This window comes from Somniosus microcephalus, chromosome 1 (assembly GCF_052327205.1).
Source record: "Somniosus microcephalus isolate GS21.2 chromosome 1, FLI_Smic_1.0, whole genome shotgun sequence".
Lineage (NCBI taxonomy): Eukaryota > Metazoa > Chordata > Chondrichthyes > Squaliformes > Somniosidae > Somniosus > Somniosus microcephalus.
In genome coordinates, this window is record NC_140987.1 from 102,038,141 (window position 1) to 102,064,748 (window position 26,608).

General features: G+C 43.4%; 1 protein-coding gene across 1 annotated transcript in view; it reads right to left on the minus strand.

Moving 5' to 3' along the window:
* fbn2 (fibrillin 2) overlaps window positions 1-26,608 on the minus strand; it is a 487,109-nt gene that overhangs the window by 73,972 nt on the left and 386,529 nt on the right. Inside the window, exons 42-45 of the mRNA XM_085984430.1 lie at window positions 7,979-8,050; window positions 6,150-6,275; window positions 2,276-2,401; window positions 66-191 (exon numbers count right to left, since the gene is read on the minus strand). Coding sequence (XP_085840556.1) covers window positions 66-191; window positions 2,276-2,401; window positions 6,150-6,275; window positions 7,979-8,050 — 450 coding nt within the window. The remainder of the gene's footprint in view (window positions 1-65; window positions 192-2,275; window positions 2,402-6,149; window positions 6,276-7,978; window positions 8,051-26,608) is intronic.

Sequence of the window (26,608 nt, forward strand, 5' to 3'; positions counted from 1 at the left end):
CCTGGGAATATTCAAAGAGAGAAAACTACACACCAGTAACGCTAGCAGCTGATAGCCTCACTTACCCATGCACATGGTCAGATCAGGAGTTGTCTTGAAGCCATTGTGGCAGGTGCACCGATAACCTCCTTTCAGGTCAATACAGTCACCATGGCTGCAGACATTTGGAATTTCCAGACACTCATTGCGATCTAAGGTAATCATATGGAACACTTATTGATAACAGAAAACCAAACATTTTGAAATGTTATGAAGTTAAAAACGTAAGGGTTGAATTTGCACCCTGATCATCTGCCATTACACCATTTATACCAATTCTCTGGGGTTTCTACAGATCTTTTGCTAAAGTTATGGCGGATGATCAGGAGAGGCCCTGCAGAAATTCAACCCAGCTTTTTTGTTAGTTAATTGCCTTTCCACTTTGGTCATAATAAGCAAAAGCACTTTCTCTCAATCTACACTGGGATATAAATGAAACGAGTACAATATTGCTTAGGACACAAAGGGGTTGAAATCAGGCTGTGCGTGTTCACACGGAAGTTCTCTCTCCGCTACTTTTCAAAGTAATTGACCCATTCATTTTAAACTGGTTAACACCTTATTCTAATAGATGATATAGGAATCTAAAATGAACTTTTTAACTCATTAATATGCTAATATCTCACAGCACAATTTCACTCTAAAAGACTAAAATGAATTTGCAAGTTGTTAATTCCCTTAATTTCCCAAAGTATATTCTTTCCCCTACTATCTCACTGACTGGTCTATGAATTATAGATTTCTGAATTAAGAATATGATAAATCACAGAATAAGAAAATGTAATTTGCTCCTTCGTATAATCTCTATTATAGACTTTACCCCACCTTACTTATCCCACTAGCTGAGGGCTGTCATAATCAGACAGTCTAGGGGTCCAAATATGGGCCCCGATATTTACGGGGAGGGAATGTTTGCGGGGACGAAATCCGAAAATCCCGAATATAACAGCAGGACCTCATTATCATTTTTATACTCTGTTTCCCACCTGGCAATCGGGAGAGAGGGGGTCTGGGAGAGATTGGGGGTTGGTGGAGGGGTTTGACTGGCATTTGGGATGGGGTGGTCTCAAACACTGACAAGGCCATCTCCGGCCACTTCCTTGTATCTCTCACCACCCACATCCTCCAACCCAGCTTCCCTCTAGTGTACCCCAAGGATCTATCCATGGCCCCCTCCTCTTTCTCATCAACATGCTGCCCCTTGGATAAATTTTCTGCAGACATGGGGTCAGCTTCCACATGTACACTGATGACACACAGCTCTACCTCTCCAGCACCTCTCTTGACTCTTTCACAGCCTCTATGTTGTCAGTCTGCTTGTCTGAGATCAGTGTTGGATGTTGCAATTTCATCCAGTTAAACGTTGACAAGACTGAAGCCTTTGTCTTTGGCCCTCACCACAATCTTCATACCCTTGCCACCAATTTCATCCTCCTCTCCAGCAACTGTCTCAGGTTGAACCAGATTGTTTGTAACCTCGGCGTTCTGCTCAACCCTGGACTGAGCTTCTGACCTCATATCCTTTCCATCGCAAAGATCGCCTAGTTCCACCTCCGTAACATTACCTGCCTCTGCTCCTACCTCAACACACCTGCCACTGAAACCCTCATCCATACCTTCATTACTTCCAGACAGGACTATCCCAATGCTCTCTTGGCCAACCTCCCATCCTCCATAAATTTCAGCTCATCCAAAACTCTGCTGCCCATATCGTATCCCGCACTCTGCTGACCCATTACCAAAATCCTTGCTGACCCAGTCCCTCAATGCCTCCAATTTAAAATTCTCATTCTCATTTTTAAATTTCTTCACGTCCTCACCCTCCCTATCTCTGTAACCTCCATCCCACCTAATTTTCTGTTCTTCTGAATCTGAAATCTTGTGCATCCCACCCCTCTCCCTTCGCCCCACCACTGGTGGGCATGCCATCAGCAGACTTGGCTCTAGTTCTGGAATTCCCTCCCTAAACTATCCTTAGAAACCAAATCATTGACCTTCCTAACATATCCTTCTTTGGCTTGCCATCTTTTTTGGGATTATGTCTCTGTGAAGCACCTTGGGATGTTTTTCTATGATAACGATGTTATATAAATGCAAGTAGTCATTGTAATAGGCAATCTACATGTCTCCCAGTTTGCCTGTTGATGTGCTATTATAGTTTAAGGGCTGACACAGAGTCCTGCCATGAAACTTGGTTTTCAGTAGAAGCTGCTGTTTTACTGAAATGAACTCTTACCAATGCATGCTCCATTTGGTGCTAGTTTGTATCCAGCAGAACATTCACAACGGTAACTACCAGGAATGTTAATACAATCTGCATTTCGTTGGCAAAGGTTGTCACCATTACTGCATTCGTCAATATCTAAAATAAAGAAAAAAATCAATGCCACACAAAGTAAGTGTAAATCAAAGTCTGAAATATGAAGTAATGTAATTGAAAAGCTAAAACCACAAACAGTAAATGGAATATTGTCAAAGTACAGTGTAATGCAATTAACAGTATAAATAGAAACACAAGGCATTAAACACATTTGTTGTTTATATTTACTGATCACTAAAGTTCAATTTTAAACCATAAACATATCCTGTTCTAAATGGAGCAAACACTTGAGACTTGGGCCTAGAAATTCCCTGCTGGTGCAAACTGGGTGCATGGAAAGGATCTCTGCGCCTGAACAGGTAGGCCCAAGGTGCACTGGGCCTTATTTAAATTAAACCGACTAGCAATAAGGTGGCAGCAGGAGTATAATGTGAGGAAATGTGAGGTTATTCACTTTGCTAGGAAGAATATAAAAACAGAATATTTTTTAAATGGCGAGAAACTATTAAATGTTGGTGTTCAGAGAGATTTAGGTGCCCTCGTACAGGAAAGACAGAAGGTTAGCATACAGGTACAGCAAGCAATTAGGAAGGCAAATGGCATGTTGGCCTTTATTGCAAGGGGGTTGGAGTATAAGAGTAAGGAAGTCTTACCACAATTATACAGGGCCTTGGTGGGACCACACCTGGAGTACTGTGCACAGTTTTAGTCTCCTTATCTGAGAAAGGACATATATGCCTTAGAGGCGGTGCAACGAGGGTTCACTAGATTGATCCTTGGGATGAGAGGGCTGTCCTATGAGGAGAGATTGTGTAGAATGGGCCTATACTCTCTGGAGTTTAGAAGAATGAGAGGTGATCTCATTGAAACATACAAGATTCTGAAGGGGATTGACATGGTAGATGCTGAGAGGCTGTTTCCTCTGGCTGGAGTGTCTAGAACTAGGGGGTATAGTCTCAGGATAAGGGGTCGGCCATTTAAGACTGAGATGAGGAGAAATTTTTTCACTCTACCTCAAAGGGCTGTGGATGCTGAGTCGTTGAATATATTCAAGGCTGAGATAGATAGATTTTTGGACTCTAGGGGAATCAAGGGATATGGGAATCGGGCAGGAAAGTGGAGTTGAGGTTGAAGATCAGCCATGATCTTACTGGATGTTGGAGCAGGCTCGAAGAGCCATATGGCCTACTCCTGCTCCTAATTCTTTTGTTCTTACGTTAGCTGCAGACACCTGCTGGGCGTCCCCAGACAGCTCTTCAGTGAAGAAGCTTGGAAGTTTGGGCTGCTGTGTCATCGACAGCAGCCTTAGGTACGTGCTTAAAGGGACAGAGAAGGCAACCGGGAGAGGTGCAATCAGGAAGGAAGGAGATTGGGAGTTGGGGGGGGCATCCGGGAAGGAAGGTACTTGGGAAGTAAGGCAACCAGGAACAAAGGTGATCGGGAGGAGTGTGATCGGGAAGGAAGGCAACTGGGAAGGAAGGAAATCTGGAAGGAAGGTAATTGGTTTTCCTGAGTGGAGCCAGCAGGGGCCCTCAAACTGGTGTCAGACCCCTTATTTGTGTATGCAAAGAGTCTCTCACCTGTTATAGGCTTGGAACCTGGATGCCTATTTTTTTGCCTTTACCAATATGGCAGGCGGCGCGTTTCTGGCTTGTAATGAGCGCAAGTGCTTTCTGCCCACCATATTGGTGGCTTAGGTGCCCGAGTAGCAACTGAAAAACCAGGGTGGTGACATTGAATCTTTAGGCCAGGAAGTTTAACAGCCTAAGTGCTGCACTACTGTACTGAAATAAAGTGATTCAGAGGTGTTTATATCATTCAGCATTAGAGGTTAGAATAGCATCAGCTTGCTGCACCAGGGAACTACAAAGTCAATTCTGGCACTTAGTGATTTGTATGAAACTCGTAAATGAGGAAGCCAGTATTGTAGGAGTTCCCTAATCTGTCTTTTAACTCGTGTTTGGCATGAGCCGAGTGAAATCTGGGAATTAAAATGAGCTGGATGAGGGAAGTGTTGGCTGTTCTTAATTTGTGTTGTCTGCACTTTTCAGTCAGACAGATTAAAACCATATTGTATTGGCCAGGATATTGCGGTTGTGACGACAGCAAAACTGTCAGTGCTCACCGTCATTACTCTGTGAAACTGACAGCAACGTCCGCACATGTGCATTTAAACACGGAAATCTAGAAGTTGCTGTCAGTCATGCTATCTGCAACAGCGTATCCTGTGGAGGAGCAGTCCTCCACAGGATACGCTGTTGCAGTCGTCGCAGATAGAAATCTTAGAAATCACTTGAATTGACATGAACTTCCAATTTTATGCTCTTATCTTGTTGTAAAAACCCCCGAAAAAGTCAAGCCTAGTTGAATGAGGTGTAACTGGGTTGTTAATGGCGTACTAAGTCATAATTACTGCTGAACAACCTCTCTGGCCCTGAAAAATTAATTTCATATTTGTGGAATGTCAAATTTCTCCATTATGATAAAAATTCCAGATTTTTAAAATAATAAAAATAATTTAAAAAAATTAAGTTTTATTATGAGATTTCAGTTTATACCTTTATCCCATGTGTATATTCCAATCTTTATTTCGCTCTCTGTAAAATTATTATAAAGTGAAGGATAATCAGTGCTTTATACTTCCTGGTTTGCTGCCTGTGAGAATTCTTCAATGTGATTGGCTGCTTCGCCTGCTTGATGATATCACTGTTGCTGGACGCCAGAGATCCCCTATAGATGGCGTCAGAATGAAACTAATGTTGGGAAAGATGAAATCTTTGTGGGCAGCTTTCTTCGAGGTCAACGGCGAATGCCGTCTTCGCCGCTGACCGCAAAATCCGGGCCATTGTATTTTTGATGATACATAGTTTAAGGAAGTTTTAGTCTGGAATGTGATTAACTTGTTTTTTAAAAAACTTTTCAGCAAACCAAACCCATGTGTGGAGTCATAAGTGAGCTGGTCATGTCTTCAAAGGAGTGAATTACAGCGTAATTAATTTGCTAATTTATTTTTATATTAATTAATATAAGCAAATTCATTATAACATAAAAAATAGCCAGCATAACTTAATTACAATACCTTTAGGTCAGTGAGAAAGATACAGTAATATTGGACACTGAAAAAAAAATAGCAAAAGGGCAACTTGGAAGAGTTTTAGCCACGGGGTAAGCAACATGAGAATGACTGTTTTTCTCCATAATCAATAACCTGCTAACAAAATTGCTTTCTCAGAAATTGCATGTTTCACAGCTGCATGTTCAAATCATTTTGTTGCACTGCAAAACATGGCTAAAAAAATTCTCACCCTTCCAGTTTTAAAATCTGATTTCAAAATGGTTGCCTTGTGTTTCTAATATAAAATGTGGTTCCTGGAGTTGCATGCATTACTGAAATGATGTCAAAGACTGATTAAACATTTGGAACATATTTTACAGATTACATTTCTTCACTGTTGAACAAACTATAAAAGCAGTTTGATAGTTTACAGAATGTTCTCAATGTATACAGGAAACCATACAGAAAAACTACCAGAAAACTCACAGGAAAAATTGCTAAGTGTATCAGAAAAGCCTGATGATAATCTTAGAGCATTATAAGCCATTAAGTGATAAAAATTCTTACATGAATATAGATTTTTATAGTTGTTACACAAATAAAATTCAAGAATACATATCACGCCATGACAGAACTCACTGATGCACTACTGTCTGCGATATCAAAGTAAACTCAAACTATCACACATGTCTGAAAAACCTCTGAAGTCAGATCTTATAATGAATGTGACAATACCTTCACAGATGAGAAGCAAGTCATTGTAACTAAATCCCATTGGGCACTCGCACCGGAAGCTACCAATTTGATTGATACAAACACCATTTGCACAAATGCCTAGGATTTCTCTGCATTCGTCGATATCTAGGGGTAATTAAATTAGTGATTAGACACACATACTTCATGCATTTATTGAGAATTACGTTAAAATGTATTGCTTCATCTTGTAATGTGTTTGCAATGTTTGGTTTCTTGAAATAAGAAAGAAGTTATATAATATCAAAAGAACATCAGGGTGAAATTGGACCTTGTTTTTCATTTTCAAGTCCAATTTAAGGGGCCAACCTCCCATGCCCAAACAGTGCCGGAAACATGTCCAACGCCATACTAGTTTGCCGCTGTCGAGGCGCCCCTGGCAGCTGCCTAAAACAAGCATTTTAAAATACCTCCCTTAATGTGGAGCCGGGAGGAGTAGGAGTGCTCAAGCCAGTCTATCTTGCTGGCCCCCTCACACTGACGAACTGTCTCTGGGGCCACAACTGCTGCCCGCAGCTCGCCCTGATCTAGGCTGATGTACCAAACAAAGCTGGGTGACTGGAGGAAGAACAGTCAAGAGAAATACACAAAACATGCTAGAAGGAGCTTTCCTGTTGGACCATTCCCTTAAAAAATGTCTTATTCTCATTCTTTATTTGTTGGTTATATATTTTTAAAGAGGCACTGCTTTCATGAAGAAGTGTCTGGCTAACGTACTTTGGTTTGTGAAGGGAGCAGAGCAAGATAAGCCCATATTCATCAATAATAATTTCACATGTAAGTTGTGTAATGCTATATTCAAATATAACTTACTCACTGCATTGCTGATTTGTAAAGAGGCAAATAAAAAGCCTGCTAAACTTTTTTTGAATTTCAGTGAACTGATGCCCCTTTAATTATAAAACAAATGAGAGTAACAAACTCTCAATTCTTCTGGGTCCCAGTAGCCATCTGTGTTGGGTAAAAAAACAGTAGTGAGCCTGTTGTAATTTTCAACTCAGCACACACTGTCTGGGAAACTTGGCCAGGCTCCTGGCTGCAGAAGACATCTCAGAAGACTGCCCGCCTACTTTTTCAAAAAATTACAGCCATTTTATTACAATCAAGTAAACTCAAGAGATTATCAAAAAATGATGCCATTATTTTGAAAGTGACATGTGAGAAACTAAAATCCTACTTCCAAAAAATATAGAAGGTTTGAGTAGTCCAGAGTGCATATTTAAGAATGAAACAAAACTTATCTTTAAGTGAAATGAGTCAAACACCTAAACATTTTTTCTTTCCATTCCTTTGTAACTTTTTAAAGTCTGTTTCATGTAAATCCTATCTGCAGTGGTTATTGACATTAGTGCCCCGATTTCAACCTACCAACTCGGTGACAGTGGGGAGGGCTCAGGTCGGATGCGTGTTTTACACCTTGCTTGATTTTACACTCCATTGCAGTTAATAGAGGGTAAATCAGGCTGGGTGTAAAATGGTCATCTGAAGCAAACCCACGCTGTTCCCGCCCAACGGGTTTAGTCATCGTTGGGGCTTAGGTCTCAGTTTTGCTCTAAATCTCAGGGGTGCCATTTATTCCCCTGCCTCAAATAGGCAAAACTAAATCATTGACACACCTATAACACAAACCCAGAGAAGCCCAATTACTGCAGACTGGTGCAGCTGCTAGGGATGGGGATTATATATTGCAAGGGTTCTAGACTTGCATTTAAAATAGATTCCCTCAAAATATTTTTAGAACATTAGCAACCAAAATGAAATATCTTAGAAGGAACCTGTGCAAACACCACTAAAGGAATCTCTGCACCTACCAACAGGCTTTCCAGTTGCAAAGTCGATGGTAAAGCCAGGACCTTGATTTCCACACAGCAACTGGTATTCAGCTATAACACACAAATATATCAGTAATTAGTGCACTACTTACCGTTTTAATGACTTATTTCATTCTATTATAATGCATACATTTCTTAGTTCCAACTTGTGACTAGAGCTCCATGCCTTTTTAGACAAACTCAACCTTGCAGATAACTGGTCAAAATCCCAGAAATATGACTTTGTACTTTCTGATTACAACCCATCAGTCCTGAGTATCTGGAGTGCCTGATAAATGTCTTGCACTAGACTTGGGTCAAAAGAAATGTGGGATATAAGTATACGATAAATAGAACTGAGAATAGCATGGGGAAATTTGGGCCTGGGAATAATTTGTCCCTTTCAATGTCTAGACACTGGTGAAACAAATAAAATGACCAAAAGAGTGCTAGGATATAGAGCCAGAACAGTCTGTAAGTTTGCAGAAGGGTTTACAATGATCTAGTCTGATCAAATTTGTTTATATTACAATTTTAGTGCATAAATCCAGAGACATGGTCCAAGCTGACTCCAAAAGGAAGCAGTATCAGACCTCCTTGACAAAGTAGTACTGTATCACATTGTTTTGATATTGCCAAGGAAATAACATTAGTGTAGTGTTAAACTGGTTTAGAAAGTGCATATGGGATCCCTTAATCCTCCTAAGCACTTATTATATTTATCTGCAGTTGATTTAACTATGTTAAGAATATGGATGCTCCTGTCCACGACTCAAAGCATTTAAATTACACGAACTCTCCTGGGCAAAGGAACTGCAGTTGGGAAACAGGTAGTATAAACAAGGTACGGCACTGGAACCCCAATATTGTAGCCTTTGGTATCATACTGGTAGCTACACTATAGATGAAATATGTCACAAAAAGGATCTACTTGCCTTATAAAGGCTACAGAAAAGAGCAACAAGGCTGATTGAAAGTGTACAGTGTAAAGGGGTTAATGTGTATGTGGAACTGAGTTTGAATAAAACACCTTTTTTATGAGATTGCGGCTTTTGTTTTAATTTCTGTTCAGATCTTTTTTCAGTAGCTATGTTTAAACTTGTTGATTTTCTACATCTCAGTTAGGAGCTTATCCAAAGAATGATAGCATAACCTGAAGGACCAGGGTCCCTCCAATAGTTACATATATAATTACATAACATAGTCTTAAACATTATTGAAATGGGTACCTCCATGAACAATATTAAATATTAGATAGTATAGATAACATAAACCCAGGCTGTTACTTGAAAATACACCAAGAAGGTAGGTCCAGAGGACACAGATAGAAATTAATTTAGAACAGATATCAGGAAATGCTTAGGTACTGGACTAGCATGTGTATTTGTAATGACTTTTTTATTATTCGCCCTCACAACTAGTGAAACTTTGTATTCAAAATTTTGTATTGCTTGTTTATGTTATAATATGTTGTGACTGGTTGGGTGATTTCTATCATATATATCAGTGTATAGTTGAGAAGGAATACAAAAACCAAGAGCAGCACACAAAGGGTTAACTTAAAGGAGGGAATCCTAGTAAGACTATATTGTTCAAGTAAGGAAACACGGTCTGCATAAAAAATCTTGATATGGTATATAAATGTAAGGTCTTTAGTACCAATAAATCCTGTTGCACAAATGTTAGTAAGGAAGAAAAGCTTAAATATTAGGTTATTGATTTTCAGTGTATAAATCTGCCCTGTAGCCTGATGGATCAGTCTGATTGTCTGATTTTTCTTGGTAAGACCATGGTTTATTTACTGTTTCTGAAAAGGCATTATATTATTGTTGTATCCGTGTGTTAGTAGAGACACGGAAGGCAGGAGTAGGTTTCACAGGTGTTTACTGAACAAAGTCTGGAGGTGAACTAACTGATACAACACAATATACAGGCTTATATAGCCTGAGTGGCCATAACCGGCATTACAGTACACAGGGGGCTCTTAAAGGCACATACACTACAATTCCTCCCCTTTTAGCCAACCAGTACATAATATTTTAAGTAATCATTAATTACATGTTACAATAACAATAATCTACACATTGCTGCAGTTAATCAATTATAAGTCAGTCTCTCTGGAGGCTTCCTGACTCGGTCCAGATAACGCCTCGGTGGTGTAGTAGTTTCTGGTGGTGCAGTAGGTTCTTTTGGCAAGGCTGATTCAGCTTGAATGCCAGTGTCGGGTTCATCTGGTTCCAGTATCACCGGATCGGAGGTAGATGCCATGGGTATCTCTACTTCATCATTAGGCGTATAGAGTTGTGGTGTAGGTTGTCCCTTTTCGGATGACTCTATGATTTGGTCAGCATGGCGCCTTATTATGCTTTCTCCAATGTCCACGGTATACATCAGCGGTCCTAGTCGTGTGCAAATAGTTCCAGGCTGCCATTTCTCGGTGCGGTAGTCCCGGGCCAAAACTTGTTGACCTATCTGGAAGGTTCTAGTTGGCCTTTCATTCATGCCTTGAAATTGCCGGTTCTCCACGTCCCTTCTGATGTTTGGCTTGATCAAATCCAGCCGGCATCTTAGGCTTCTATTGAAGAACATCATGGCGGGAGTTTGGTTTGTAACCATATGTGTTGCATTCCTGTATGCAAACAAGAAGTTATCTACCTTATGCTGAAGTTTTATGTCTTCATTACCCATGGCCTTTATGGCCTTCTTGAAGGTCTGGACAAACCTTTCAGCCAATCCATTGGTGGTGGGATGGTATGGGGCGGACGTGTAGTGCTTAACCCCATTGTTTTTTAAGAACTTCCTGAATTCTTCGGACACAAATTGCGGTCCATTATCAGAACAGATCTGTTCAGGCAGCCCATTCCTGGCAAATATGGTCCTTAATACTGTGATGGTTTTTTCCATGGTGGTGGAGGACATCTTTATTACCTCCGGCCACTTGGAGTGTGCATCAACCGCGATTAAGAACATTGAGTCCATAAATGGACCAGCAAAGTCGATGTGTACCCTTTGCCATGGAGATGAGGGCCACTCCCATGGATGTAGAGGGGCTTGTGGTGGAGCGTTTTGGACCTTCTGGCATCCTAGGCAGCTCTTGGTCATTTCTTCGATGTCTCCATCGATACCTGGCCACCATACAAACGCCCTGGCTAGGTTCTTCATTTTCACTCCACCCAGATGCCCCTCGTGAAGCTCCTTTAGCACTTTATCCTGGAGTTTGGGTGGAATCACCACTCTGGATCCACACATCAAGGTTCCTCGGCACACTGACAGCTGTTCTCTTCTTTGTGAGAATGCTGGCAACAGTGGTTCGCCATGTGCTGGCCATCCCTTCACTGTTAAATCGTAGACTCGTGAGAGAGTCGGGTCATTTCTCGTTTCCCTTTCAATGGCAGAATTTGTTACTGGTAGACAATCAACTATGGTTGAGTGGAACATCTCCACTGGGTCTACTGTAGGTGCTTCTTCTACCGTTGGCAACGGTAGGCACGATAAACCGTCAGCATTCCCATGCTGTTTTGATCCTTTGTATTCTATGTCATATTGGTGTGCCCCTAGAAAAAGGGACCACCTCTGTAGCCTTTGCGCTGTCATAATGGGAACACCCTTTTTAGGGTTGAATATGGAGATGAGGGGTTGATGGTCAGTCAACAAGGTAAATTTTTGTCCGTGTAGGTAATGGTTGAATTTCTTCACTCCCCATACCAGGCTGAGTGCTTCCCTGTCGATTTGGGCATAGTTACGCTCAGCTGAGTTCAATGAGCGTGACGCAAAAGCTATCGGCCGTTCCAAGCCATCAGGGAATCTATGCGATAATACTGCTACTGCGCCGTAAGGGGATGCATCGCACGTCAGTCTGATTGGCAGTGATGGGTTGTAATGAGCCAAAACTTCCTTGGACGTGATTAAGTCTTTGCATTTATGGAAGGCACGTTTACAGTCTTCGCTCCATTTCCAAATTACTCCTGTTTGTAGCAGTTCATTAAGAGGGTGCAGAAGAGTTGATAAGTTCGGTATAAATTTATGATAGTAATTTATCAATCCCAGGAACGACCTTAATTGTGAAACATTTTCAGGTGCTGGGGCTTTTATGACCGCTTCAATTTTTTCAGGTGACTTATGCAACCCTTCCTTATTAATTATGTGGCCACAATATGATATTTGATTCTGGAAAAATTTGCACTTGGGCCGATTTGCTCGTAGGCCCCGTTTTCTCAGCCTAGTGAGCACCTGCTCCAAATTGGCAAGGTGCTCGTTGTCGTTTTCTCCTGTTACAAGGATGTCGTCTAGGTAGCATTGAGTCCCCGGAATCCCTTGGAGGACTTGCTCCATAGCTCTTTGCCAGATAGCTGGAGCTGATGCTACTCCGAAAACCAGTCGATTGTACTGGTACAGGCCTTTGTGTGTATTTATCGTGAGATACTTTTTAGAGGCGTCCTCAACCTCCATCTGTAGATATGCCTGTGCCAAGTCAATTTTGGTGAAGCGTTTCCCTCCGGATAGTGAGGCGAAAATATCTTCTATCCTCGGAAGAGGATACTGTACCGTGTGAAGGACCGGGTTTACAGTCACCTTGAAGTCCCCACAGATGCGAATTTTTCTCTGTTCTTCAGATTTATCATTATTCAACGTTTTCTTCATGACCGGGACGATGGGTGTTGCCCACTCGCTCCAATCTACCTTGGATAACAGGCCTGCCTTTTCCAAATTCTCCAGCTCTGCCTCGACTGCTGGACGAATTGCGTATGGCACCGGCCTTGCCTTAAAAAACTTGGGAATTGCCGCATCTTCCACTTTTATTGAGGCGGTGATGCCTTTCAAGGTTCCTAGTTTCTCTTGAAACACTTCCTTGGCGTTGACCAAGATGTCTTTTAATCGTTCAGGTATGACGTCATCATCATTTTTTTCCTTACTGGTCACCGCCAGTGCCTGAATGGAGTGCCAGTCTAAACGTATCTTCCTGATCCATTCACATCCCAACAGCGGTGGACCACCATCTTATAGAACGTATAAATACAACTTCTGTATTTCCTTGCCGTTGTATACAACAGGCACCTTTATTTTCCCTTTTGGGTATACTTTCTGCCCCGTATATGTTTTCAAGATAATGGATGTGTCTTTCAAAGGTATATGCGGAAATAGCCGCTCGTAATCCCGTCGACTTATGATGGTTAGGGCTGATCCTGTATCTAGCTCCATTTTAACTGGGGACCCCGCTATCGTGAGGGTAACCCAAATGGTCTGGTAATCTTCTTTGGCAATTACATTATGTAATTTGAGAGAGCTTAGTCTCTTGTTTCCGGAGTCGCTATTGCTCTTCTGGTCTTTGGAGCTACTGTCCGTCATCATTTGTACCTTTCTGTACTTCTCCTTATTGATTTTTTTTCTGTCAGTGGATTTTTTGTTTCCAGATCGGCATACACGTGTAATGTGTCCCATCTTTCCGCATTGCCTGCATGCTTTGTCCTTGAACCAGCAGTCCCTCTGGTCATGGGTGGATCTGCCGCAGCGATAACATCTCTCGAAACCCCGTGTCATTTCATGGGTGCCGAAGTCCTGTGGCTTTTGCTGTATCTTTGCAGCTCCTCTTGCTGCTGCTTCGTATGATACAGCCACACTGAAAGCCTTGTCCAGTGTCAAATCGTTCTCAGAAAGTAGCTTTTTTTGTGTTCCTTCACTTAGGAGACCGCAGACGAATTTGTCTCGTAGAGAATCTGCCAGTCCTGTCCCGAATTGGCAGTGTAGGGTAGCAACAATCTCCTTAAAGTTCTTGTCCATCGGTTTGGCTGGAGTGATTAAGTTTCGTAACAGCCTGTATGTCCTTGCGCCCATTAGATTTAGAAGTACCGATGCCCTTTTATCATCTTTTATTTCATTCGCTGTGCAATATTTCTCCACTCTTTCCACATGTGGTCCAATTCTCTATATCTTTATCGAAAGCATTAATATTGCCAGCCTTAGGCATCTTGAAAAAAAATGGCGCCTCCCGCGCTTTCCTTCCTTTCCTGCAGAAAAAAAATGGCGCTTCCCGCGCTTTCCCGCCGCTGCTGCTGCTGACAACGCTGTTTTCCGTGGTTTTTATTTACAGGTGGAGACTCGTTCCCGCCGGACTCTCTGGGACTTTTCCCTCCCTCTGCTTGTCCGAACGCCGACCTGCTTTGCAGCGCCGGCCGTCTCCCGAGTGCTCCCCCCCTCTGCCTGTGTTTGCCTCCGCCTTCGCTGCTTGGCCCCGCTGCAGAGCCAGCCGCTGGAGCCCCAGCCCGCCGCCCAGGAAGGATTATTGCAGTACCTGCCACCAGCTCGGCTAGCTGGTGAAACCACAGCTTTTTATTTCTTGCTTTTCTTCGACTTTGGACGTTTGAGGAATCGATGTCCTTGAGGTGCTGCCGAATTGCAGGTAAGTCCGTTTCCAATTCGTCGCCACTGTTGTATCCGTGTGTTAATAGAGACACGGAAGGCAGGAGTAGGTTTCACAGGTGTTTACTGAACAAAGTCTGGAGGTGAACTAACTGATACAACACAATACACAGGCTTATATAGCCCGGGTGGCCATTACCGGCATTACAGTACACAGGGGGCTCTTAAAGGCACATACACTACAATTATGTATTAATTTTGTTCCAAAGATCATATTTTGTACTTCTAAACATATAAGAAGCATGTAAATTTTAATTCATATTATTTAATACGTTTATGACTTGTTGCTTACAGAGAAAATGCTTGTTTTTTGTGAGTCTGCTTATTTGCTTTTTTTGTGTGATCAACTCAATGAAATCACTTCAGTAGCAAATAAAACTTGTTCCAATCACACTCAGCTGACTCATGTAAATAAAGGAGAGACAGACAGACAGAGAGAGAGTCTATAAAGAAGAAAGGTAATCAATATTGAAATAGAACATTGAAACTGCCAAATTCATACTGGAAAGTCAAAGGCCTAGAAATTGGATCGAGCCTGAATCAGGACATGATCCTAGTGTAACACATACTGCACAAGCCTAATGAGGCCAGTAGCAGGACCACGGCAAATTGGTTTGTTGGCTTCATTAAGGTAGTACTGGTGAACTGTAGGCACCAGTCGCTGCCCCAGAGGTACGCCAGTTGCGAGGGAGAGCGAATTCGGCCAGCTGGAATGCTAGCCAGACTCAGGTGAGTCTGGGGTGGAATATGCAATCGGGAGGGACAAGCAGTGGTCGGAGGTTTTAATGCAGTGCCGGAAGAATAGAATCAGTGGCCAGCTGTACTTCTGTGATAGCCCCAAGTGTAAACTGCTGCTTCTGAAGGTAATGACAGCACATAAAGAGGCAGTTTTTGTGGGCTTCTATGGAAAAGTAAGAAAAGTAAGAAAACATCAGGAACACGGTTTTCCCCTCTTGCATAATGCAAATTAAGATCAGGACCAAATCATGAACAATTTTCAGTGTTTTGAGAGGATAAAGAGCGAGAGGATAAAGAGTGGCCCGAGAGCGGGCCTGAATTAAAGCAATGGCAGCGGCGAGGCTCCGATTCAAAAACAACAAAAAAAATCAAAGAGTAACGTCACAGGAGAGCAGGTAGGTGATTGGTTGGTGAGTATTACAGCTTTTCTTTGCTCTCTAAGTTAGGGAAGGGGGTTAAATTAAGAGCTGAGAAACTGTAACTTGCTAGTACTTATTAAATTAATAACTTAAGCTAGATAAAATAATCAAACAATAAAACTAAAATATCGATTGAAATAAAGCTTTAACTAATTAATTAATAAATAAACCAAGGTTAGAGCTGGCAGGGCAGGTGGTGTGTCCTAACTGCAGCATGTGGGAGTCTGTGGAGAGCATCGCGATCCCGAGCAACCACTTCTGCAGTAAGTGTCTGCAACTTGAGGAACGTCGGCTCAGAGTTGTTGAGCTGGAGTATGAGCTGCAGACATTGCGATGCATCAGGAGGGGGAGAGTCACCTGGACACTTTGTTCCAGGAGGCAGTCACACTCTTTAGGTTAAGTAGTACTTTAGAGTTCGTCAGTGGTCATGTACTTGTTGGGGAACCAAGGGTCTAATGAGGGTGAGGAACTTAATGTAGTTAATATAAGTAGAGATAAAGTACTAGAGAAACTAATGGGACTAAAAGCCGACAAATCCCCTGGACCTGATGGCCTACATCTTAGGGTTCTAAAAGAGGTGGCTGCAGAGATTGTGGGTACATTGGTTTTGATCTTCCAAAATTCCCTAGATTCTAGAACGGTCCCAGCGGATTAGAAGGTAGCAAATGTAACACCGCTATTCAAAAAGGAGGGAGAGAGAAAACAAGGAACAACAGGCCAGTTAGCCTGACATCAGTCATCAGGAAAATGCTGGAATCCATTGTTAAGGAAGTGGTATCAGGGCCTTAGCTACCCATTACATGATTAGGCAGAGTCAACATGGTTTTATGAAAGGGAAATCGTGCTTGTCAAATTTATTAGAGTTTTTTGAGGATGCAATTAGCAGGGTAAATAAAGGGGAACCAGTGGATGTAGTATATTTGGATTTCCAAAAGGCATTCAATAAGGTGCCACATAAAAGGTTATTACACAAGATAAGGGCTTATGGGGTTGGGGATAATATAGTAGTATGGATAGAGGATTGGTTAATGGACATAAAACAGAGAGTAGGGATAAACGGGTCTTTTTCCAGTTGGCAGGCTGTAACTAGTGGGATGCCGCAAGGATCAATGCTGGGGCCTCAGCTATTTACAATCTATATTAATGACCTAGATGAAGGGGCCGAGTGTAATGTATCCAAGTTTGCTGATGATACAAAGCTAGGTGGGACAATAAGCTGTGAGGAGAACAATAGTCTGCAAATGGATATAGATAGACTAGGTGGCCTAGAAATTGAGTTTGCGCTGCGCCGGGGCTTAACGCCGGAAATTTAGCGCCGGTGCTAAGTCGCGCTGTGCGCGCCAAAAATTCAGTAGCGCCGCGCCCAAACGGCTGCCGGCGCTACTGAAGGCTGTTTGCGCCTGAAAACTGGCGCTACGCGCCGCATTGCGGCGCTATTCCGGCGCTGCGGCGCCCGATGCGGTGCGGCAGGCTCGGGAAGTGCAGGCCTCCTCCTTCAGTTAAGGAGGAGCTGCCTGCACCCGCCCGCTGGCCGGTTAAATCGCCACAAAAATGAGCCCGGCACCTCGGGGAAGTGCCGGGCTCGCAGCCAAGAAGCATCTGTTCCGCGGGGGGGGGGGGGTGGGGGAGTCCGGGGAGGGAGGTGCGGGCAGGCGGCCGGCGGGAAAGCGGCCGGCCGCCGCTCCAACTTTATGCGCCGGCGCAAAGTCGTGCAAGACTCTGTTGCCAGAGTCTTAGTTGCGGCTGCCACGGGCGAGGCGGCCGCAATTGAATTTCGGCGCTGGGGCCCGTCACCACGGCAACCGGGACGCTGCGCACACCGATGACGTCATCGGTGCCGGCGCAGCGCTACCGGTGTAACGCCGATGTTGGGCCCTAGTCAATTTCAAAACCGGCTGTAAGTCCAGCGCAATGCCCTCTAGCGCCGCAAAATGGGCGCTAAGCCCACTCAATTTCTAGGCCGGTGAGTGGGCAGTAAGGTGGCAGATGGAGTATAATGTAGGATAATGTGAGGTTATTCACTTTGGTAGGAAGAATAGAAAAACAGAATATTTTTTAAATGGTGAGAAACTTTTAAATATTGGTGTTCAGAGAGATTTAGGTGTCCTCGTGCAAGAAACACAGAAAGCTAGCATGAAGGTACAGCAAGTAATAAGGAAGGCAAATGGCATGTTGGCCTTTATTGCAAGGGGTTTGGAGTATAAGAGTAAGGAAGTCTTGCTACAATTGTACAGGGCCTTGGTGAGACCACACCTGGAGTAGTGTGCACAGTTTTGGTCTCCTTATCTAAGGAAGAATATACTTGCCTTGGAGGCGGTGCAACGAAGGTTCGTTAGATTGATTCCTGGGATGAGAGGGCTGTCCTATGATGAGAGATTGTGTAGAATGGGCCTATACTCTCTGGAGTTTAGAAGAATGAGAGGTGATCTCATTGAAACATACAAGATTCTGAAGGGGATTGACAGGGTAGATGCTGAGAGGCTGTTTCCCCTGGCTGGAGTGTCTAGAACTAGGGGGCATAGTCTCAGGATAAGGGGTCAGCCATTTAATACCAAGATGAGGAGGAATTTCTTCACTCCGAGGGTTGTGACTCTTTGTAATTCTCTGCCCCAGAGGGCTGTGGATGCTGAGTCTTTGAGTACATTCAAGGCTGAGATAGGTAGATTTTTAGACTCATGGGGAATCAAGGGATATGGAGATCAGGCAGGAAAGTTGAGTTGAGGTCGACGAACAGCCTTGATCTTTAGAATGACAGAGCAGGCTCGAGAGGCCTACTCCTGCTCCTACTTCTTATGTTATTATGAAAATTAAATGCTGCTCCTTATTATAAGTATATATGGATTTACAGAGCATTTGATATAAATAATGTGGTCTTGCTATTAGCTTAAGTAGAAACTCAGCCATTTTATTAACTTATTCGGATCAAAACTTGACATGACTCAAGAGACTGAACCCCACAATTATAGATGGAACAGTTACTATACAGCTGTACTACTGACAGGGGATTTCTGAAGTGCTCCTGACTCATTAAAGCTGTCCACCTCACCCACAGTTTCAGACAAAACTCTTGCTCAACTCATCCACTGCAGTACTTACTATATTTCCTAAAGAAAACAAATTCCTGTGTCTTGAGGTAATGGTTTCTTTCTTGAGAATTTTCAGAAGTAACTACGCAGGAATTCTAAAGTTCCCCACATCCCCACAAGTGAAAGTGATGAGAGAAATAAAAGCTAAACAGAGAAAAGTACACTGATTACAGATGGATGGAGTTGATAAAGTGTAAATCTCCCAGTCGTCTCTATTGTTTAGGATAATATTTTGGAAATTGAGGAAAAGTCCAGAGCACGGTAGGAACACGTTGGGCCTGGGAATTTAACATGGAAACAGACGAAATTAAACTAGCTGCACGAATTAGCCATCTGCCTGCTTAAATCATAGAAATTTCAGCACAGAAAGAGGACATCAGCCTAAATCAGTGCAAGATCCACTTCAGAACTTTAAAAAAAAGTGAACCATTTTTGCCTGGGAAAGCTTGCTGAACACTTGAATGATAAAAGGTTATGGCCTTATTGAGACAAATTGACAGAATAAAGGATTTTGGAGCAGGGGAGTACATAAGAACATAAGAGTAGAGTTCATGTGATGAAGTTCTGTTATTCACAATGTAAAATAAAATGGTGGTGCTGAGGTGGAAGGAAGTATAACAAACTCTGACTCATCACATCTGGAAATGTTACTTAAAATGAGGATTTTTTAAGTCTGGACATTTGCTAATGTATATGTCATGAATTTCACATATGAGAATACATTATAGGCAACTACAGTTTTACTGCCATTCCATTTCAACTAATGGAATTGAATATCAGGAGCATAATCTATTCAATAGCAATATAGTAAACGACAGTCAATATGGATTCAGAAGGGGAAGATCCTGCCTGACCAACCTCCTCGATTTCTTTGAGGAAGTTATTACCCAATTAGACTGTGGTAAATCCCGACATTGTGTACCTGGACTTTCAAAGGGCTTTTGATAAAGTTCCACACAAAAGGTTATTGATTGAAATCAACGCTGTGGGGTGCAGTGTAAATCCTGGAAATGGATAAGAAATTAGTTAATGGGTAGGAAACAAGGAGGCTGTCTTTTACCCTGGATTAGCTTGAGTTTCAAAGAATGGACTACAATGGGACTGTAACACTAGTACCTGAATGGCTTTAAAATGTATTTTTATTGAATTATTAAGTACAGTACTTTGGATGATTTCAGTTCCAAAATACAAACTAATCAATAACAGGAGAACTTATATCAAAATGGCAGGGTGGGGGGGCAGGGGAGGGGGGGTGGGCGAGTACTGAGTGGGGTCTCTCAGGGCTTAGTGTTGGAACTACTACTCTTTCTGACCGACAAAAATGATCTGGATTCTATTGTAAGGGGAATAGATAGGCGTTTCTGCGGCCGCAAACGAGACTCCAGGATGGTGTGTTGACTCCCTGGTGCAAGGGTCAAGGATGTCTCAGAGTGGCTGCAGAACATCTTGGAAGGGGAGGGTGAACAGCCAGTTGTCGTGGTGCATATAGGTACCAACGATATAGGTAAAAACCAGGTTGAGGTCCTAAAAGCTGAATATAGGGAGTTAGGAGGTAAATTTAAAAATAGGACCTCAAAGGTAGTAATCTCAGGATTGCTACCAGTGCCACGTGCTAGTCAGAGTAGAAATAGAAGGATATTTCAGATGAATACATGGCTAGAGGAAAGGTGCCAGGGGGAGGGATTCAAGTTCCTGGGACATTGGAACTGGTTCTGGGGGAGGTGGGACCAGTTCAAACCGGACGGCTTGCAGCTGGGCAGGGCTGGAACCGATGTCCTAGGGGGAGTGTTTGCTAGTGCTCTGGGGGAGGGTTTAAACTAAGATGGCAGGGGGTTGGGAACCTGAGCAAGGGGACAGAGGAAAGGGAAACAAGGGTAAAAGCAAAAGAAAGGAAGGAGAAAAACAAAAGTGGCAGTCAGAGAAATCAATGGTTTAAATCAAACATGGTCACAGTAAATAATAATTCTAATAGGTCTAAGAGCGTTAAAAAAATAAGCCTGAAGGCTTTGTGTCTTAATGCGAGGAGCATTTGTAATAAGGTGGATGAATTGGCTGCGCAAATAGAGGTAAACAAATATGATTTGGTTGGGATTATGGAAACGTGGCTCAAGGATGGCCAAGGCTGGGAACTCAACATCCAGGGGTATTCGATATTCAGGAAAGATAGGCAAAAAGGAAAGGGAGGTGGGGTAGCATTACTGGTTAAAGAAGGGATTAACACAATTGTAAGGAAGGATATTAGCTCTGATGATGTGGAATCTGTATGGGTAGAATTGAGAAATACCAAGGGGCAGAAAACGTTAGTGGGAGTGGTATATAGACCTCCAAACAGTAAGGCGGAGGTTGGGGATGGCATTAAAAGGGAAATTAAAGAAGCGTGCAATAAGGGCACAGCAGTCATCATGGGTGACTGTAATCTACATATAGATTGGGCTAACCAAATTAGTAACAATACTGATACTGTGGAGGAGGAATTCGTGGAGTGTTTACGGGATGGTTTCCTGGACCAATATATCGAGGAACCAACCAGAGATCAGGCCATCTTAGACTGGGTATTATGTAAAGAGAAAGGATTCATTAGCAATCTTGTTGTACGAGGCCCCTTGGATCGGAGCGATCATAATATGATCAGATTCTTCATTAAGATGGAGAATGAAGTAGTTGACTCAGAGACTAGGGTCCTAAATTTAAATAAAGGAAACTACGATGGTCTGAGGCGCGAGTTGGGTAGGATTGATTGGGGAATGTCACTCAAAGGGTTGATGGTGGATAGGCAATGGCAAACATTCAAAGACCGCATGGATGAACTACAGAATTTGTTCATCCCAGTTTGGCATAAAAATAAAACAAAAAAGGTGACTCAACTGTGGCTAACAAGGGAAATTAGGGATAGCATAAGATCCAAGGAGAGGACATATAAATTGGCCAGAAAAAGCAATAATCCTGAGGATTGGGGGCAATTTAGGATTCAACAAAGGGGGACAAAGGGATTAATTAAGAAGGGGAAAATAGAATATGAGAGTAAGCTTTCAGGGAACATAAAAACTGACTGTAAAAGCTTTTATAGATATGTGAAGAGAAAAAGATTGGTGAAGTCAAGCGTAGGTCCCTTGCAGTCAGAAACAGGGGAATTTATAATGGGGAACAAAGAAATGGCAGAACAACTAAATACATAATTTGGTTCTGTCTTCACAAAGGAGGACACAAATAACCTCCCAGAGATGCCGGGGAACATAAGGTCTGATGAAAGCGAGGAACTGAAAGAAATCAGTATTTGTAGGGAAATGGTGTTAGGGAATTTGATGGGATTGAAGGCCGATAAATCCCCAGGGCCTGATAATCTACATCCTAGGGTATTTAAGGAAGTGGCCCTAGAAATAGTAGATGCATTGCTGATCATCTTCCAACATTCGATGGAATCGGGAATAGTACCCATGGATTGGAGGGTAGCTAATGTTACCCCACTATTCAAAAAAAGTGGTAGAGAGAAAACAGGGAATTACAGACCAGTAAGCCTGACATCGGTAGTGGGGAAAATGCTAGAGTCCATTATAAAAAATGTAATAGCAGAGCACTTGGAAAACAGTGACAGGATCGGACAAAGTCAACATGGATGCACAAAAGGTAAATCGTGCTTGATTAATCTACTGGAATTTTTTGAGGATGTAACTGGTAAAATAGATAAGGGAGAACCAGTGGATGTGGTGTATCTGGACTTTCAGAAGGCCTTCGATATGGTCCCGCATAAGAGATTAGCGTGTAAAGTTAAGGCACATGGGATTGGGGCAAGGTACTGACTTGGATAGAGAACTGGTTGGCAGACAGAAAGCGAAGAGTTGGAATAAACGGGTCTTTTTCCGAGTGGCAGGCAGTGACTAGTGGGGTACCGCAGGGATCGGTCCTTGGACCCCAGCTATTCACAATATATATTAATGATCTAGACAAGGGAACTAGATGTAATATCTCCAAATTTGCAGACGACACAAAGCTGGGTGGGCATGTATGCTGTGAGGAGGATGTCGAGAAACTCCAGGATGATTTGGACATGTTGGGTGATTGGGCAGAAACATGGCAGATGCAATATAACGTGGATAAATTTGAGGTTGTCCACTTTGGTGGCAAAAACAGGAAGGCAGATTATTACCTAAATGGCAATAGATTGGGAGAAGGGGAAGTGCAATGAGACCTGGGTGTCCTTGTGCACCAGTCGCTGAAGGTAAGCATGCAGGTGCACCAGGCGGTTAAGAAGGCAAATGGTATGTTGGCCTTTGTAGCGAGAGGGTTTGAGTACAGAAGTCTTGCTGCAGTTGTACAGGGCCTTGGTGAGACTACATCTTGAATATTATGTGCAGTTTTGGTCACCTTACCTGAGGAAGGATGTTCTTGCCATGGAAGGAGTGCAGCGAAGATTCACCAGGCTGATACCTGGGATGGCAGGAATGACGTATGAGGAGAGATTGGGTCGATTGGGCTTGTACTCACTGGAGTTTAGAAGAATGAGAGGTGATCTCATTGAAACTTAATAAAATTCTGACAGGACTGGACAGACTAGATGCAGGAGGGATGTTCCTGATGGTCGGGGAGTCCAGAACCAGGGGACACAGTCTAAGGATAAAGGGTAGGCCATTTAGGACAGAAATGAGGAGGAATTTCTTCACCCAGAGAGTGGTGAACCTGTGGAACTCTCTACCACAGAAGGCGGTGGAGGCCAGTTCATTAAATATATTCAAGAAGGAGTTGGATATATTTCTTAAGGCTAAAGGGATGAAGGGCTTTGGGGAGAAAGCAGGGACAGGGTACTGAATTTGGATGATCAGCCATGATCGAATTGAATGGCGGAGCAGGCTCGAGGGGCTGAATGGCCTACTCCTGCTCCTATCTTCTATGTTTCTATGTTTCTATTCAGAAACTGAATGCAAAGTGGCCAAATTTGCAGATGTTACCAAACTAGGAGGGGCAATAGTATCTGAAGAGGCAACTTAGAAATTACAGAATGAGTTTATTTTTTATTTGTTCATGGGATGTGGGCATCGCTGGCAAGGCCATCATTTATTGCCCATCCCTAATTGCCATTAAGAAGGTGGTGGTGAGCCACCTTCTTGAACCGCTGCAGTCCGTGTGGTAAAGGTACTCCCATAGTGCTGTTAGGGAGTGGGTTCCAGCATTTTGGCCCAGTGACAATGAAGAAACAATATATTTCCAAGTCAGAATGGTGTGTGACTTGGAGGGGAATTTGGAGGTGATGGGGTTCCCATGTGCCTGCTGCCCTTGTCCCTCTAAGTAGTAGAGGTCGCGTGTTTGGGATGTGCTGGCGAAGAAGCCTTGGCGAGTTGCTGCAGTGCATCTTGTAGATGGTACACACTGCAGCCACAGTGTGCTGGTGGTGGAGGGAGTGAATGTTTAACAACAACAAAAACAACCAACAACTTGTATTTATATAGCGCCTTTAACATAGCAAAGCATCCCAAGGCGCTTCACAGGAGTGTTATAAGACAAAAAATTTGACGTCAAGCCACATAAGGAGAAATTAGGGCAGGTGACCAAAATCTTGGTCAAAGAGGTAGGTTTTAAGGAGCGTCTTAAAGGAGGAAAGAGAGGTAGTGAGGCAGAGAGGTTTAGGCAGGGAATTCCAGAGCTTAGGGCCTAGGCAACGGATGGCACGGCCACCAATGGTTCAACGATTATAATCAGGGATGCTGGAGAGTGCAGAATTAGAGGAGCGCAGATATCTTGGGGGGTTGTGGGGCTGGAGGAGATTATAGAGAAAGGGAGGGGCGAGGCCATGGAGGGATTTAAAAACAAGGATGAGAATTTTGAAATCGAGGTGCTGCTTAACCGGGATACAATATAGGTCAGCGAGCACAGGGGTGATGTGTGAATGGGAATTGGTGCGAGTTCAGACATGGGCAGCTGAGTTTTGGATGACCTCAAGTTTACATAGAGTAGAATGTGGGAGGCCAGCCAAGAGTGCGTTGGAATAATCGAGTCTAGAGGTAATAAAGGCATGGATGAGGGTTTCAGCAGCGAATGAGCTTAAGGTGGTGAATGGGGTGCCAATGAAGTGGGCTGCTTTGTCCTGGATGGTGTTGAGCTTCTTGAGTGTTGTTGGAGCTGCACTCATCCAGGCAAGTGGCGAGTATTCCATCACACTCCTGACTTGTGCCTTGTAGATGGTGGAAAGGCTTTGGGGAGTCAGGAGGTGAGACACTCGACGCAGAATACCCAACCTCTGACCTGGTCTTGTATTTATGTGGCTGGTCCAGTTAAGTTTCTGGTCAATGGTGACCCCCAGGACATTGATGGTAGGGGATTCGGCGATGGTAATGCCGTTGAATGTCAAAGGGGTGGTAGTTAGACTCTCTCTTGTGTGGCGCGAATGTTACTTGCCACTTATCAGCCCAAGCCTGAATGTCGTCCAGGTCTTGCTGCATGCGGGCATGGATTGCTTCATTATCTGAGGAGTTGCGAATGGAACTGAATATTGTGCAATCATCAGTGAACATCCCCACTTCTGACCTTATGATAGAGGGAAGGCCATTGATGAAGCAGCTGAAATGGTTGGGCCTAAGACACTGCCCTGAGGAACTCCTGCAGCGATGTCCTGGGGCTGAGATAATTGGCCTCTAACAACCACAACCATTTTTTGTGTGCTAACTATGACTCCAGCCAGTGGAGAGTTTTCCCCCTGATTTCCATTGACTTTAATTTTACTGGGGCTCCTTGATGCCACACTCGGTCAAATGCTGCCATGGTATCAAGGGCAGTCACTCTCATCTCACCGTGGAATTCAGTTCTTTTGTCCATGTTTGGACCAAGGGTGTAATGAGGTCTGGAACCCAGTGGTTCTGGTGGAACCCAAACTGAACATCAGTGAGCAGGTTATTGGTGAGTAAATGCTGCTTGATTGCACTGTCAACGACACCTTCCACCACTTTGCTGATGATTGAGAGTCAACTGATAGTGCGGTAATTGGCCGGATTGGATTTGTCCTGCTTTTTGTGGACAGGACATACCAGTTTTTCACATTGTTGGGTAGATGTCAGTGTTGTAGCTGTACTGGAACAGCTTTGTTAGAAGCGCGGCTAGTTCTGGAGCACAAGTCTTCAGCACGACAGCCGAGATGTTGTCGCGGCCTATAGCCTTTGCTGTATCCAGTGCGCTCAGCCGTTTCTCTATATCACATGGAGTGAATCGAATTGGCTGAAGACTGGCTTCTGTGATAGTGGGGACCCAAGGAAGAGGCTGAGATGGATCATCCACTCGGCACTTCTGGCTGAAGATGGTTGCAAACGCTTCAGCCTTGTCTTTTGCACTCACGTGCTGGGCTCTGCCATCATTGAGGATGGGGATATCCATGGAGCCTCCTCCTCCCATTAGTTGTTTAATTGTCCACCACCATTCACGACTGGAAGGGGGCAGGACTGCTGAACTTTGCTCTGATCTGTTTGTTGTTGGACAAACTATTTAAGTGGGCAGAACAATGACAGATGAAATTTAATGCAGGCAAGGGAAAAGTGCTGCATATGGGAAGGAAAAATAGATGACGTTGTTTACTTTATGAATGGTATTAAAATAGCTGAGAACGAGGCTGAAAGAGACTAGGGGGGAAAAATTCAGTATCGCCCCGTTTGGGGCGCCATTATCGGCCGTGCGCAAAGTTTAGCGCCTGGCGCTAATTATCACCTCCGACAGCAAACTTGGCTTTTATCGCCCCTGGAGGTGATTGGAGCGCTAAATCAGGCGCTTCACACCTGTCTTAAGGCACAAAGGCCGAGGAGCGAGGCGCTACTTCAGAGCGCTGGCGAAGCAAGGAAGGGCAAATCAAAATAAACCTGTAAAGTGCTGCTCAGTACCCAAAACTCCTTCACAGAGAGTTGACTCTCTCCAGAAGTCTCTCTCTCTCTCCCAGAATGCGTGGTGCAAAAATGTCAGTGACAAAAAAAGTCAGGAAGCGGTCGCCTTTAAATAGC